Below are 16,405 nucleotides of genomic sequence, written 5' to 3' on the forward strand. Positions count from 1 at the left end.
GCTTCCAGCTGTTAAAATGTTGGAATTATCTTAATATTTTTGTAGTTTGTAGCGGTAAACTTATTCTACATGTTTTATCTATTGATTGTATATTAGGGGGAAAAAAGGAAATCTCTGGTTTACATTTGGACTAAACTGACTGGACGTTTCTCACCTGTGTTTCTGCCTTTCTGGGTTCATTTTTGTGTGAAAACGACTGAAATCCTGTAAAGTTTTGATGTTTTTCCATCAAAATGATCTTCTGCCTCAGATCGCTGAGACGTATGCCTTCCTGCCCCGGGAGGCCGTGACGCGCTTCCTGATGAGCTGCGGCGAATGTCAGAAGAGGATGCACATCAGTACCGCCGGACAGGATTACAAAGGTACACACACACACACACACACACACACACACACACACACACACACACACACACACACACACACACACACACACACACACACACACGTCACTGCAGCTTGAAAAATGAAAACTTTACAAAATATTTAATCACGTCTGTTTTCTGTTCCACACTGAAACAGAAGATGTCCTGTTGGTAATGTTTGGTTTCAGTAGCTCGGATGCTAATGCTAACAAAGCTACTCCTGTTAGCACAACATGAACACATGAATAGTGCTGAACGTCTAATGAGGGACGCTGAACGTCCCTCATTAGACGTTCAGCGTCCAATCAGATTGTTCTGAGGCAGAGATTTACCCCCGACGAGGCGAAAGACGTGGCTTTGTCCGCCATTGCTGCTGTTAGTGAATGTGTGCGTCAGATTTACAGGCCCACCAGAAACGTGTCATTATAAAGGTTCCTAACGGAATCTTTGTTTGTAAAAAATAATACAATATAACGCAATTAATCATATTTTTAATGCATTAAAATTATGTAATTATGAGTACATCAGTTCATAAAATAAGCAAAAAACAAAAATTTTGTAGAAAAACCTTTGAAGATTTTTAGTTTGAAAAGTAAAAAAAAAAAAAAAAATTTTTCCAGAAAATTTCTGAGATTAATCTTAAAACTTTTCAAATTTTTGACTTTTTGAGTTTGTATTAGAAAAGAAATTTCCACTTTTTTCTCGCGCGTTTTGTTTCTGTTCTAACTGCAGCGGCTCCAACACGCCGACATAATTTTGTGTCTGTCTGTGATTTGTCACGTTTATTTACCGCTAAAATCTGACGCCGCTCCATCTTACAGCAGAGCTTGCTGGATTGTCCGGTGGCTCCAGTCAGGTTTCTGAGTAGTTGCGAAGCGGAGAATGTGGTTCTATATTTTGTTGCATCACTCAGCCTCACCGTAGCGACTCATTTGTCAGAGTTTTTCCTCTCTAAACTCATCCGTCTCTCGTGGTTTTCCCTCTTTTCCATTTTTCCGTCCCTGAATCCTGAATCTGGCCTCCAGCGACTCTTGGTGTGTTTTTCCCGTTTCTCTCTTCCTCCCTCCTGTCATTATCTCCCTCCTTCCCCACATGCATCCTCATCCCTCATTAGATAAAGGAGTCATTGGAGTGTCCCGTCTCTCTCCTCAATTAGCCTAATTAATGGCTTTAACGATGAAAATGGGCCAGAAAACAGGATCATTTTCCACTGGGTCGGAGCGACGCGCGGCGTCGGGACAAAATCACAGAAAATAAAAATTCCAGAGGAATTTAACAAGGAGTTAGTTTGTATTTCTGATGTTGTTTTGTCTGGCGCTCATAAGAGTAAAGGCTGGGCGCAAATAAAATATCAGAGTTTTCTGATTTTATTCCAAGTTTTTCTTTTCAGTCTCTTTTCTAAAATAGAAATGACCTCTGACCCCAGAAGGAATAATATTTAAATTATTCCTTCTTTTAGTTGTACGATGGAGTATTAGCGCCGAACTACGAGAATTTATGTTTAATGACAAGAATATAGTCGTAGTATTAGCAAAAAAAAATCCAATTTGACCAGAAAAAAGTCTCAAAATTATAAGAAAAATTTGTTTTAATGAGATTTAATTTAAAATAAAAGCTTTTGGTTTGACCGTTGCATTTCAGTGTAGAGTTGAGAGCATTGGTGGAAAAACAATCATAAATTTTTATTAATCAATCAAATCGATTTTTCACTCTGTGCTCGTTAGAATCAGTTTATATCTGCAATGATCAGCGCGTTTTAAACACACACACAGTGTGTGTGTGTCACTCAGACAGGGAGCAGCTAATTATCTCAGACACTGTGGGGGTTCACACACACACACAGAGACACCCCCCCCCCACACACACACAGAGACACACCCCCCCCCACACCCCCCCTCCCACACACACACAGTCACACAGCGAGACACACACACACACACACACACACACACACACAGAGACACACACACACACACACACACACACAGAGACACACACACACACACACACACACACACACACAGAGACACACACACACACACACACACACAGAGACACACACACACACACAGAGACACACACACAGAGACACACAGAGACACACACACACAGAGACACACACACACACACACACACACACACACACACACACACAGAGACACACACACACACACACACAGAGACACACACACACACACAGAGACACACACACACACACACACAGAGACACCCCCCCCACACACACACACAGAGACACACCCCCCCCCACACCCCCCCTCCCACACACACACAGTCACACAGCGAGACACACACACACACACACACACACACACACACAGAGACACACACACACACACACACACACACAGAGACACACACACACACACACACACACACACACACAGAGACACACACACACACACACACACACAGAGACACACACACACACACAGAGACACACACACAGAGACACACAGAGACACACACACACAGAGACACACACACACACACACACACACACACACACACACACAGAGACACACACACACACACACACACACAGAGACACACACACACACACAGAGACACACACACACACACACACAGAGACACACAGAGACACACACACACAGAGACACACACACACACACACACGCCTCTCTATGCAGAGGGTCTTTCTGTAAAGTTCAGCTGTGAATTATTAAAAGCCATCAATCGGAGCGGACCGGTTCTGGTTAATTGGTACCAGCAGCAGCGGGTCGGACCGCAGGAACAATACCATCAGATCCACTGATGGACGGATGGAGAGCAAAACGTTTTTCCACGTTGTAATTTAAATAAACTGATGGTATTTCTTCAGCAACATTAAGGAATTATTGACTTAAAACAAAAGCTTCATTTCTGTTTTTCTGCTTCGTGCTGTTTAGTTTCGCGTCCTGAGCAGCTGTTTGGTTTCTCTCTGTGGCCGCCTGTTAATTTTCCGTGTTTTTCCCACCAGAGAACGACAGACCCGGCTCTCTGGTGTCAGAGGTCATCGACTTCAATGTTCCTCTCACTACCACCTACATGAAGCAGATGAAGCTGCACTTCCTCAACAGCAGCAGGAACAACAACAAGGTGGGTTCTGGTTCCCGCCGGCGCCGGTTCTGGTTGGGGCCAATCAGAGAGAAGGTCAGAGGTCAGAGAAGTTCCTCCGTCCACTCAGGGATTGTTAGTGACCGATGAGTCAAACCAGGAAGGAACTAAACTCCTGCTGGTTTAAAGGAGGGAAAGAAGAGTCTGTGTTTTTAGTCATCCAGAGTTAGTTTTAGTATTTTATTTCCCATAAACACAAAGTTTACAGGATGTGAGATAAATTATTGGAAAACTGATGTTTGTTTGTTTGTTTGTTTGTTTGTTTTTGTTGCAAATGTTCAGATACCAAAGGAAGAATTTAGGAACAGAAATCAACATCAGTCAGCAAGATAAATATTTAACCTGAAACTAAATATTTAATATCAAATTAAATATTTGACTTTTAGATAAATATTTAGAGTAGAGCTAAATACAAAGTTAGCCAACTACAAACTAAATATCTAGCGCTAAACTAAGTATTTAATTAGTGAGATAAATATGTAGTTAGCAAGCTATATACTTAGCCACAAGCTAAATATGCCACAAGCTAAATATTTCATTCCACATTAAATATTTAGGTACCAAGCTAACAGTGTGACCTCAAACTAAATGTTTAGCTAAGTACATACTTAGCAAGCTAAATATTTAGATTTGAGCTAAATATATAGTTAGCAAGTTGCATTCTTGGCTTCAAACCAAAAATGTAGCTTCAAGGTCAATATTTAGTTAGGAAGCCAAATATTTAGTTCAAAGCTAAATATGTAGCTTACAAGTTAATATTTAACATGAAACTAAATATTTAGTCAGCAAGCAAGCACCTTTTTAGCTCTAAACTAAATATTTGATGATCAAACTAAGTATTTAGCCTCAAACTAACTGGTTAGTTGTAAACTAAATATTTAGTTAATACACTGTGTATAACCCTGGGCTTTGAGTATTATAATCTGAAATAAAAATGAAATAATCTGCCAATGGAACTGGCATTTTTAATCAATATTAAGGAATTATTGGCCTGAAACAAACTCCTGTCTTGCTGAAAAGTTACTTTTAAGTTAGTTTTGTCTTATTTAAAGTGAACTAAGACATTTGCAATAGCAACAAGGCAACAATACTTGGTTGGATTTTGTGTTTTGTTTGGTCTCTATTTTTTGGTAAAAAAGCAGAAGTTTCTGTTTGGAAAAAGAGATGTACAATAATTGGGGTAAAATCACAGCAGACTGCTGTTTTAATAGATCACCAGATAAAATGGCGTCTGTGCAGGTGATGCGTGGATCTGAACCGGATCTTTCTGAGCCGTTTGCTCGTTATGAAGCCGAACTCGGTGACGGTTAAACACTTCCTGCCTGAAACATGTTGAAAACTCCCACATCTGAACCCGGACTCCATGTTGGAGAGGGCAGAGTGGCTGTCGTTTCTTGCGCCGCTCTCCGTGGCTATCAGCGCGCCGCACACACTCGCTGCGGTTGCCATGTGTGTGTTGGCGCGTTGGAGCAGCGATGTCATACGGGGGAAGCGAGGGTTGAGCTCTTTCCCATTAAGCGAAGCCTCTGAGCGTCGAGTTAATTAGTCGAGGAGAGAGATGAACAGCGAAGTGCCAATTTACTCTGGAATGCCGATACGTCTTCCTGTCTGTCTGCATGTCTCACACACACAAACACACACACAAACACATTAAATGTCTCTAAAACAGTGCCAGAATCCTCCCCTTACATTTATCTCCCACCAGTAAACACAGTTTGACCTGAAAACTCACCTGAACCACCTGAGCTGAGTCGGATGTTTCTCATGTTTGATAAACTGAACATGTTCTGGATCGATGGTCTGATTTACAGAGAGAAGCCGACCAGTTCTGCTTTTACTGTCTTTTTAAATCATCCTAAATGAAGTCTGACCATTTCTGAGGTTTGGTTTAATAAACAGATATAAACAGATTTTATGTACTTTTAAAATGTACATATCGAGTGAAATTTTATTGCAAGGCTCCAACAATAATAAAATAAGTAATAATAAAAAGTATCAATATAAGTATAAACATAATAATACGTAGTCGCATACTGGTTGCCATAGCAACTGACCACAACACCTTTATGTCACAGGATTCAACACCAAATAACACTCCAACATTTCCCACACTAACATTCAGTCCGTTATAGTTTTATGTTTTCAGGTTGATGGTTATTTTGTGATTATTAATAAGTGATCGCTGTGGTAGATTAGCTGCCATTGCTATTAGCTAAGCTAACACAATGGTGGTAGATTAGCTACCATTGCTATTAGCTAAGCTAACACACTGGTGGTAGATTAGCTACCGTTGCTATTAGCTAAGCTAACACAGTGGTGGTAGATTAGCTACCGTTGCTATTAGCTAAGCTAACACACTGGTGGTAGATTAGCTACCATTGCTATTAGCTAAGCTAACACAGCGGTGGTAGATGAGCTACCGTTGCTATTAGCTAAGCTAATACAGCGATGGCTGATTAGCTAATTTAATCACTTGCTCTACTGATGATCTGTCAGGGTTGGTGTTAAGTCGCCTTTTTTTCTAATTTTTTAGCTGAATTGAAACTCACTGAATTCCAAAGCACATCTACATGTTAAGTTTGTCATAGTCAAGCTAGCATAACTAAACTACTTCCCTCTCCCTCACTATTTTTTTATTAAAACTTTCCTTTTCTTGTTATCTAGTTGATGTAGTGTTGACAATTTGTAGCAAAGCACTGTGTCCCTTTTTCTTTTAAATTTATATATCACGCATACATTTAAGATTTAGCACATTATGTTGACAACTTGATAGCTAACAGCAGTGGTAGCTATTGTCTGTTTCATCATTTAATGTTTCATCAATATAAAAAGTACTTGAATTGCTGACTTAAAACAATCTCCTATCTTGATTAAAATATACTTGTAAGTTTTGTCTTATTTCCGGTTTATTGAGACATTTGCATTAGAAACTAGTCCAAGTACTTCATAAGATCTTGTGTTTTTTTGCAATTCAGCATAGGAAAAAATTTAAAAAATGTTGATATTTTGAGTTATAAATTGTATGTGGAACATTATTTAATTTGGATACTTTGTGACATCATTTGTGATAAAACCCCCCACAAAAACTTAAATTGTGTGAACGCTGTAGAAAATATTCATATTCAGTCAGATAAAGTTCATCCTTACAAAACTAATTTAAGCTTTACATCAGAGCCATTTTTAAAGACTGCAGTCGTCCTTCAGGATTTTTTCTTGGAAAGTCTTTTTTCTGTGACCTTAAAGCAGCTCTAACAGTGTGAGGATGTGCCTCCCTGTGCAGCCTGTTCATGTCCACCCTGACGCAGCCGAACAGAAACATGCAGTGTGTGTTCCAGTGTGCAGAGCGCGCTCAACAAGGGAAGGTCACCATCTTTTGTCAAAGTTGTTCTTATGTGGGAGTGAGGATAAAGCTGAATATCTCACTAGGAGAAAGACACATTCCTGCTTTCACTTCTGCCTTTAATTTTTTACTCTGGAAGTTAATTTCCTGGCCCATTAAATCTACCCAGAATGTTTTTTCTGAGCATTTCAGGTGTAAGGCTGAACACCCAGTGAGATTGTTATGTAGTGGTTAAGACTGCCACTCCAAACTGTGCGTAAATATCTATATGTAATATAGAGCTGGACAATATGGCTGAAAAACATATCACAAAATTAGCATTTTATATCAGTCAACATTGATAATTATTAATTTTTTTGTTTTAAATATCTTCAATACAGCCAAACTGTCGTTATAACCTTTCCTGTTTTATCCAGTTTTCTCTAAACTACATTGTTTTCCATTTTTAAGCAGTTTTGAGGCGAAACTTTAAACTGCTGCTGCTCCAGTTACCCAGCAGGTTGTTGCTAGGTAACCAAAGAGTGAGTGAATTAGTTGAAGCCACCCCCTAGCTTAGCTAGCTGACAGGTTGATCCCCCAGAATGCTGTTTGGCCTGAACAAAACACATAATTCGTTTTGTGGAACGAATTTGCAGCATTTGACGCCTGTTGTTGTTTTTGCTATTTGCTTCTATTTTCTGTTGTCACATTATTTTTCATTTGCATTGTTATTATGTTTGTATATTTTGGATTTATTCACTTGTTTGTAAAAATGCTTTAGAGATTCAACCAGTAATGAAAACTTTCCGAGCAGAAAGTTCCATCTTTAGTTTATAGAAATTCCTAAAAGTCCAAACGTGAAGAAACGCAGCTAAAATGAACCCCAGCATGGACCGAAGGTGTCCAAGACCTCCACTTTTTCCCATTAACACACATCCCAGGCCTCCAACATTTGGCCCATCCCTTTCTCTCTCCTGCCATCCGCCCCTCGTCCCAATTCAATAAGAGGAGGAAATTAGCCAGCGTGCTTCCTGGCAGTGGGGGGGATGCAGACGATGTGGTGAAAGGGTGGAAATGTTTGAGGAGCGAGAGAAGAGACCATGAAGAGAGGGAAGATGGCAGGGCAGAGGTTCTGGTGTGGAGAAGAGGAATAAAGAGATGGAGAAAAGAGAAAATGTGCCTCTGATTGTGAGGGATGTTTATTTTTGTGGGGGGAGGGAGTTCAGAGAAGGAATTAAAAAGAATGACATGCTTCATTATTATTTGTGGCCTCCCTCCGTCTGCCTATTACTGCAGCTACCTCCAGAGGAAAGACGTTTCATTAATTTAGGGAGGAGGGGTGTGTGTGTGTGTGTGTGTGTGTGTGTGTGTGTGTGTGTGTGTGTGTGTGTGCATGCGTGTTGGTATGTGTGTGTATCTGTGGAGGTGAGACAGACACATTGTTAGATTAAGGTCTTGCTGAAAGTCTCTGAAACAAAATTACAGGAACACAGTGGATCCCTGTAACCACAACCATCTGTCAATACTGACAACATTGATAGCTACATGTCTTAATAATTCAAACACCTTAGTCTGTCGCAATTAATCAATTAACTGCATAATAAATTACATTGAGCCTGATCATTTTCATTGTGATGATTCAGATTTTGTTAGACACATAATCCATTGAATTTACAATTTTGGTTGTGTGTTGTTTTTATTGTTTTATTTGTTGTTTTTGGTTGTGTTTTATTTTGGATATTTGAAAAGTCCTCTAGTTCTTTACTAAATTAAAGTTTATTGGTCTTTGAGAGGTCAAACTTGTATGAACACCAAACATACATTAATGTGCATTAATACACACTGTAGAAACTGTCTTGATGCTAGCGTACAAGCTAAGATCTATAGTGTTTCTTCGCTCCACTCTACAGCCAATCAGCACCAAGGAAAACAAATGGAGCTCATGGATTAGCTGCTTTGCAAACGCCAACCAAGTAGCATAATTTCTCAGGATTAAAGTTTACTTGGCTGCATTTTTGTTTAGATATTTTGATGTGCTCTACTTTAAAAAAAATCTGTGAATAGGCAAATTTTCCATGAATAATTTGGAGTTATGATTCACAGAAAAATCTTCAAATTGTGAAGCGCGAATATACACCACGGCCAATGTACGTTTAGTTTGTAAAGTTCCTTCATGCAAAGCAAAAATGCATTTTGAGAGTAAAATACAGCAATAGTTGAACATACATTTATGCAACTTAGTATTTTTTCAGATTTTTTTTCTTCTAGATTTTACTTTTTCTAATTTTTTTATTTTATTATTTCAAAGTATTTTTTAAACTTTTAAATCTTAAATTTCATTTTTTCAAATTTTTATCAAATAAAAATTGACAAAAACAGAATTTTTTTTCTGTTTTTATTTTTGTCCATTTTTATTTTTTCAGAGTTTATTTTTGTCTAGTTTAATTTTTTTTAAAGATTTTATTTATTTTAGTGATTTTTTAAAATTAGTTTTACGTAAAAGTAAATCTGTTTTCCGCTCCTCTGGCGGCGGGACTTCCTGGGAACGGTGGCGGGAAAACGCATTTTATATGTCGAGCGGACGTTAGCAACAGCATTTCTATTGGCCGATGGGGGGCAAGTTCGAGCGTTTCTATTGGTCAGACTGGACAGTTACGAAGCGCTGCTTCTGATTCTGCGTTGAATGCATAGACAACAGCAGGATGCTGAAGAGAAGAACGAGTGAGTATAATCAAATCACAATAAATATAAATTCCGGTTGTTCTAACGTCAAGAAAAGAAAGATTTCACGGCTTTACTATTAATACTTGATGATTTTAAGAATTGGATAAATAATAGCGGGTTTTTAGTCATAAAAAGTTCCTCCTAAAATGATGAGTTTCCGCCAGGGGCGTGACCTTTGACACGCCATATCCTCGCACCCATCTGCTGCGATCCTCCGGTGTTCTCCGTCTAATAAAGCAGAAGCGCCATGGAAACGGTAATGCAAGGGAAATCCCCTCTGTGCTCTAAGTGCTTCTTATTTACTGTTTACTGGCACAAAAAGCAGCAGTAGCTTTGTTAAACTGCGAATTTTCCCTTTCTGATCCATCCTGGAGGTAAAACCGCTTCACCTTCCCTGACCAGATGAAACATAAATGCAGAAATAAGGATTAGGATAAACAAACTGTTACCACTTGTGCAGAAGAGGTTGGTGGGAAACAGTGGATGAACTTAAAGCCCAAAGGAGCTTTAATGTGCGGCTCTGTTTCCATGGTGTTTCTGCTTTATTGGTCTTTGCTCACCAGAGAGGCGGCCATTCGGGGATTTTTCTTTTTATTTCACTGCTAATGACCAATATTCTGCAGCATAATTCACTGTTTTTGGGCACTGACTCATTTTAACCAAGCCTGTGCTTCCACCCTCCGCCTGTAGGGGGCAGCTGTGGTGCATAGTTAAATGAACAATGGTCCATCCTAATGTTAAATATCCTCCCAACATGTTCCTACTGTATCTTTAAAAATTATGGAAATATTCTTCTTTTATTGGTACAAATTAATATTTTTTCCTCTTTATTTCAACTATACCTTGGCAATAAATACTTTTGTGAGGTTTTAATAATCAAATAGGAATAATAAAAGTTAAGATTAAAAAAAATGAATGCAACCAGAGATGCACAGAGCAGAAATATGACACATTTTTAAGGAAAACTAAGCCAAAAATGCAGCCATTTGCAAACTAAATAGTTAGTTTTAAACCAAACACTTAATTAGCAAATTGATTAGCTATTTAGCTTAAGGCTACTTACCCTTAAGCTAATCAGCGCAAAACTAAATATTTGGTTAACAACATAAATGCGTAATGTGAAGTTAAATATTTCATTAGCAAGCAAAATATTTTTGCCTCAAACTAAATTGTTTAAAACTAAATATTTAGTTTGCATGCTAAACATTTCAAATTAAATATTTAATTCAGAGCTAAATTTGGAAATTGAGGCTAAATATTTAACCTCTAAAAGCTTTAAAGATGAAACATTTAGTTAGAAATAAGTATTCACTCAACAAGCTAAATATTTAGCCTCAAACTAAATATTTAGTGAACATGTTAAATAATTTTAGAGTAAAAAGTTAAAAAGTTTTATTGTTCACCAATGTGGAAAATTTTCTTCAAACTAAATATTTAGTTCTAAACCAAATATTTAGTTAAGAAGCTAAGTAGCCAACATAAAATTAGCAGGCTAAATATTTTTGCTTGAAGCAAAACCTCAAACTTCAAACTAAATATTTACTCTCTAGATAAATATATTGTTTAAAGCTAAATATTTAGCCTCAAACTAAATATTTAGCTTTAAACCAAATATTTAGTTAATAATCTTAGTATTCAGCTTTGCATTTAATAGCTTAAAACTAAATATTTAGTTAAGATAAATATTTAGATGGATCTCAATGCGTTAAACTAAACATTTAGCCTCAAATTAAATATTTTAGTTTGAAGATGAATGTATAGGTTGAATATTTAGTGTACAAATTCAAAAATATTTTACTAATCCGAAAGAATTAACAAATTAATTAATTAGTAGGGCTAAATGTTTAGCTTACTAGTTAAATATTAGCTTCAAGCTAATTACATAGTTTGATAACTAAATATTTAATTTGGAGTTAGATATTTAGTTTGGTAATTAAATATTTAGTTTGAAACTGACATTTACAAATTAACTATTAATATATGACTTTGAAAAATGAACTTCTATTAAAAAAATCTTGCTCAATAACATAAATTAATTGTTTTTATCTGAGTAGTTTTATCCATAAATTACCTCGATCCGTTTGTTTTTCTCCTGTATTTTGGACCGAAGGAAAGCGGAAGTAGCTTGTAGGAGTGAGTCTCGTGCATTTGCTTTGTAGATAAATAAACTCCCCCCGCCCCCCTCCCTCCGCGTGTTGACCCCGCCCCCGTGATGTCATCAGCCGTGACCACGCCCCCTCTGGTTGCCACAGAGTCTTGAGGGTCCCGCTGAGTGCGCTCACTCCCTGCCTGTGTACAGCAGCATATACTGTCCATTTAAATTCACACTATAGAGGGAAAAACCCGCAGAAAGCGAATGAATAAACATTTTTAGAGATAAAAAACAGATAAAATTAGACGGCGGAGGTTGATGATCGTAATTTCGGAGAAGTGAAGGTAAGAAGGCGTCTTCGGCATGCGCTTTATTATTTATTTATCAGTGTATGTTCCGGAGTGTTTTCCTCCGGTCGCGGTGCTTCCCGCATGCCGGTGACTGAGCCGCTGGTTCCGCTCGGATCGCTCCCAGAACCGCAAACAGAGCGGTAATTAGCTCCGGTTTGTTTGCGTGAGGAGTTGTTGCTGGCTCGGGTCGATGTGCGGGTTCACCGGGCCGCTCCGTCCTGCGGCAGCCAGGCTCCGGGCTCATCATCATCATCTTCATCATCGCTATTCATGAGCGTGCTGCTGCCCCGCGTGCTCACATTGTTCTGGGATTGCTCCGGCGCGCGCCACGGTGTGTTCGTGGGACGTCCGCGCAAGCTTTTAATTGATGCGCGTGCGCCCGTGGATGGATGCGGGGCGGATGATGGGTGGGTGGTTGCTAAGGAATGACCAAGCACCCGCACTGAGGACCAATCGGCGCCGCGTGCCAAGCATTCAGACAGCTTGCGTGTTTCTGCGTGTTGTGTCTTTAGTTTCCGGCTGAATCAATGTAAATATCATGAAGGCAACAAGTCAAAATGAGAATAAAATCCACCTTTCTGCCAATTTAACAAAACATGATGAAATTTAATTTGTTGCTTTGGTTCTGAAACTATTTAACACAAACAACCAGCAGATTTCTATGAAAGAACTTTAGGGCCAAAAAAATTAAACTAAATCTGACTTTTTTCCCCCCTTATAATTCTGACTTGAAGACAAATGGACACCTGGGAGAAACCATGTTTAATGACAGACAGGTGACTTGTTGAACACAATTTTTTTTATATAAATCTGATGATTTATATGAGATTATATAGCATATTGAAGTCATAATTCTGAGGGGAAAAAATCAGATTTGCCAAATTAAAATTAGAATTTGGAGATTATTCTTATTCTTTTATTATTTGGAGTCAAAATGAGATTAAAATCCATTGTCCTTTTAACTTGCATATTAAGACCTGATTCCATTTGATTTAATTTATTGTTTTGGTTCTGAAACTGTTTCTGTTAGACTCTAAATAATCAGAAAATTTCTATGGAAGAGCATTAAAGCCAAAAAGTGAAAAAAAAAGACTTTAATTTTTTCTTAGAATTTTGAGTTAAAGACACGTGGACACCTGGGAGAAACCAGGTATAACGGCAGAGATGCAATTTACTTTTTTACATTTTATTCTGTGGGCTTTTAAAGTCATAATTCTGAAAAAAAAAGTCAGAATTGGGAGATAAAAGTAAACCTTTTCTCTCCAAATTTGACTGATGTGAGCACATACATATCTGTGAACAGAGATGTTGTGCGTTGTGTGTTTACACCTCACATGCTCGCTCAGTAGGTGTCCTGGCACGCTAGCAACTTAGCGAAGGCTACCAGCCAATCATAGACCGGTGTTTTTCATTCAATCAGAGTATTCCTTATAAATCCTGGATAAATAACAACCAATAAATAATAATACTGCTAATAATACTGCACCAAGCGGTAGGCTTTACTAAACCAAATGGGAGGATTTAGGAATATACAAGAACATTTTATACAATACATTTTTACCCAAAGAATATATTATTCAAGCATAAAAATACTCAGCATTGTCCATATTTCTTAAAATATGACCAACATTACATAGTTTACTGTAAGATCTACTGGGTTATTAATTAATTATTGTTTAGCTAAAGTGCAAAAATGCATTTATTTTAGTTATATTTTATTGTACTTGCCTCTTTTAGTACTCTATAATTGGTGGTTTAGTATCATGTCTTTCAGTAATGCATAATTACCTGTTCATGTTTTCAGATTTCCTGTCGTTTAATTTTTTTTGACACAAACTCCTCCACCAACATGTTTAGCTAGTTTTCTGAGGGAAAACCTTTAATCCTTTTTCTTACTCCCCTCCTGATAGCAGCGCTCTGCATCCCAAGGTGTTGAATTTTATCCAGAACTGATAAATTCAGTCATTTCAGCGACTTTTCCGTGACTTTAGGCAGGAGAGGTGTTTGTCCACACGGCAGAGCCGACCAACTTCAGGCTCCCTGCTGGTATAAACGAGCATTTCTCTGTGTTTATGTTTCGGTTGCCACTCTAAACGTTTGATCCATTTCTGTGGTGAATATTCTGATCTGCCACTTTTACAACCGAAGGTCAAACGCCAAGTTCTGCTGATTCAGGCGTCTGAATATTGACGTGTGAAGTTAGCACATTCAGCTGAGAATTCAGGTTTGATTTCAGAGTGGAGGCTCCTGTGTTAGCGTAGGGATGAAGCTCCAGCCGGCCTTGGGGATATAAAAACCCTGCGGCACACGAAGGGTTAAAGTGCCCCTCCCTGCCGTTAAGGAGGACGAGAAGAGACGCTCCTCAGATAAATCCCTATGCGAGGATCGACTCGGCTTCCCTCCGCTCCAAAATAACTCTGGTTTTCCCTGACCTGGCCATAAGCACGACAGGAGGCCGAGGAAGATGGAGCGCTAATCCCCTCTTCCTCTCTATCCTCTTCCTCGCTCCTCTGGATGGGAGGCGCTCTCTATTTCTGTCTGCAGGTCCCGATTTCGCTTTTCTCCCTCCTTACGTTTTAAACAATTCCCTCAGAGTTCAGATTATATGCATCTGGTTATTTTTATTTTCCACTTTTTTTTCCTTATTTGACTCTGAAATGGACACGAAGATATAGAAATATTGTTTCCAGAATTAGAAAATGAAAATATAAGCAGGAATTTGCTTCAAAGGTAACAAATAAAGTGGTAATTATTTAATCAGTCACTATGCTTTCATCCAATTGACATGCAAATCTGAGAACTTTAAAAATGTTACAAAAAGAAACAAAATTAAATATTAATGTCATTTAAATGTGCAAATTTTGAGTGAGCAACTAAAATGTCTCAAAAAAGAAATAAAAACAACTCATCTAGATTTCATTCCAATTTTGATATTGGATAAATATTTCAGGGGATGCATATCATTTAATTTTTATGCAAATTTAGAGCAGACTTTTAAAATGATGCAGAAAAGAAAATCCAAAGTAGCCATGTTTAGATCTAGACTACGCAGAACATGATTTCGTCAGACGTTGACGCTGTAACAAACAGGAAGTAGAGGTTGTAAACCAGCACGAACCACACATCCTCCCCTCTCTGGACTTTGAAATTTGATTTTGTGCCTCTGGTAAGGCGCAGACCCATCAGTTTATGGGAGCATTTTCTGATTCTGATTATTTGGAAAATGTGTTTCAGTTACTATTAACTCTAGACAGGTGGATTTTACCTTTGACTTTAAGGAACTCAGTGTTTTGTCTCTTGCAGTTTTCATGAAGTTTGTTCCAGATTTGTGGTGCATAGAAACTGAAAGCTGCTTCTTCATGTTTGGTTCTGGAGATGCAGAGCAGAACCAGACACTGTTCTGCTCTGCAATAATTGATGCGACTAAAGACAAATGCATGGATGTGTTTCTCTAGATCTTGCAGAGACTTTAGTCCTTTAATTCTGGAAATGTTCTTCAGGCGATAGAAGTCCAACTTTGTAACCATCTTTATGTGGCTCTGAAGGTCCAGATTTCAGCCAGATCTCTGCTTTCCAGCTGTAATAACTGAAGCTGTGCATTGACTCTAGATCTTTAACTCTAGATCATTCCCCTTTAGGTCCAAAGATCATAATTTCAGTTTTGTTTCTGTTCAGATGGAGAAAGTTTGATTTGGGTTTGGAGTCTCCTGTAGAGTCAGTAGTTTATGTAAATTTTTCTATTCTCTCTTATCTCTTGCAGGTGTTTCTTTAAACTTGTCCTTCTTGTGTCTCTCATGTTTGAAACAAGCAGAGGTTAAATCAGCCCTGAAACTGAAGCAGTTAGATAAAGGACTCTAAATGGGTCTGAGGAGCTTTAAGCCTGGAGATTTGTTCTGCGTCCTTTGACCCAATCTATCTGTGTAAACCCTGGATAACGACAGTTTAAGGGTAATTCAGTGTCAGTTTACAGAACAGCAGCGTGGCGTTCAGGTTCAGCTCCGTTATGGCTCTGAGGTGAGCGTCGGGTTGTTGAGCAGCGACTCGAAGGAGCTCAGCGGCGTTTGCTGGGCGACCTCAACATGGTCCAACCGTGACCTTTGCCTGGACTAATCCCAGCCATGTTTTCCTCGGATTGCTTCCTGGAGGGGAAAGGGGTTAATCGTCGTGCTTCAGGCAGATTTGTGACTGACCGGATTAAGTGGTGCGCAGAGTGTTGGACACGCCGCTAATCTCCACTATCTGTGCCCCTGTTGCTGTTGGGACGGGGGTGACGGGCTGACCGGTCACAGGCTGCCTGACGTAGCCGAGTTCCTCCACTGGTTCACCAACTAGTTGCTCCCTTTGATTGGTTGGACAACTTCTACAAGCTTATGATTCAAACCACTTTTTATTATGGCTTATGGGATTATAAAGTCATTAA

At 38.8% G+C, this 16,405-nt stretch overlaps 1 protein-coding gene across 1 annotated transcript in view; it reads left to right on the top strand.

Annotated features, from left to right (window-relative positions):
- Positions 1-16,405, top strand: part of LOC148155298 (nucleolar protein 4-like) — a 40,362-nt gene that overhangs the window by 10,534 nt on the left and 13,423 nt on the right. Inside the window, exons 3-4 of the mRNA XM_088013439.1 lie at positions 251-362; positions 3,364-3,482. Coding sequence (XP_087869565.1) covers positions 251-362; positions 3,364-3,482 — 231 coding nt within the window. The remainder of the gene's footprint in view (positions 1-250; positions 363-3,363; positions 3,483-16,405) is intronic.

The sequence above is a fragment of the Poecilia mexicana genome, unplaced genomic scaffold (assembly GCF_051168715.1).
Source record: "Poecilia mexicana isolate PSO_F unplaced genomic scaffold, ASM5116871v1 scaffold_15, whole genome shotgun sequence".
Classification (NCBI taxonomy): Eukaryota; Metazoa; Chordata; class Actinopteri; order Cyprinodontiformes; family Poeciliidae; genus Poecilia; species Poecilia mexicana.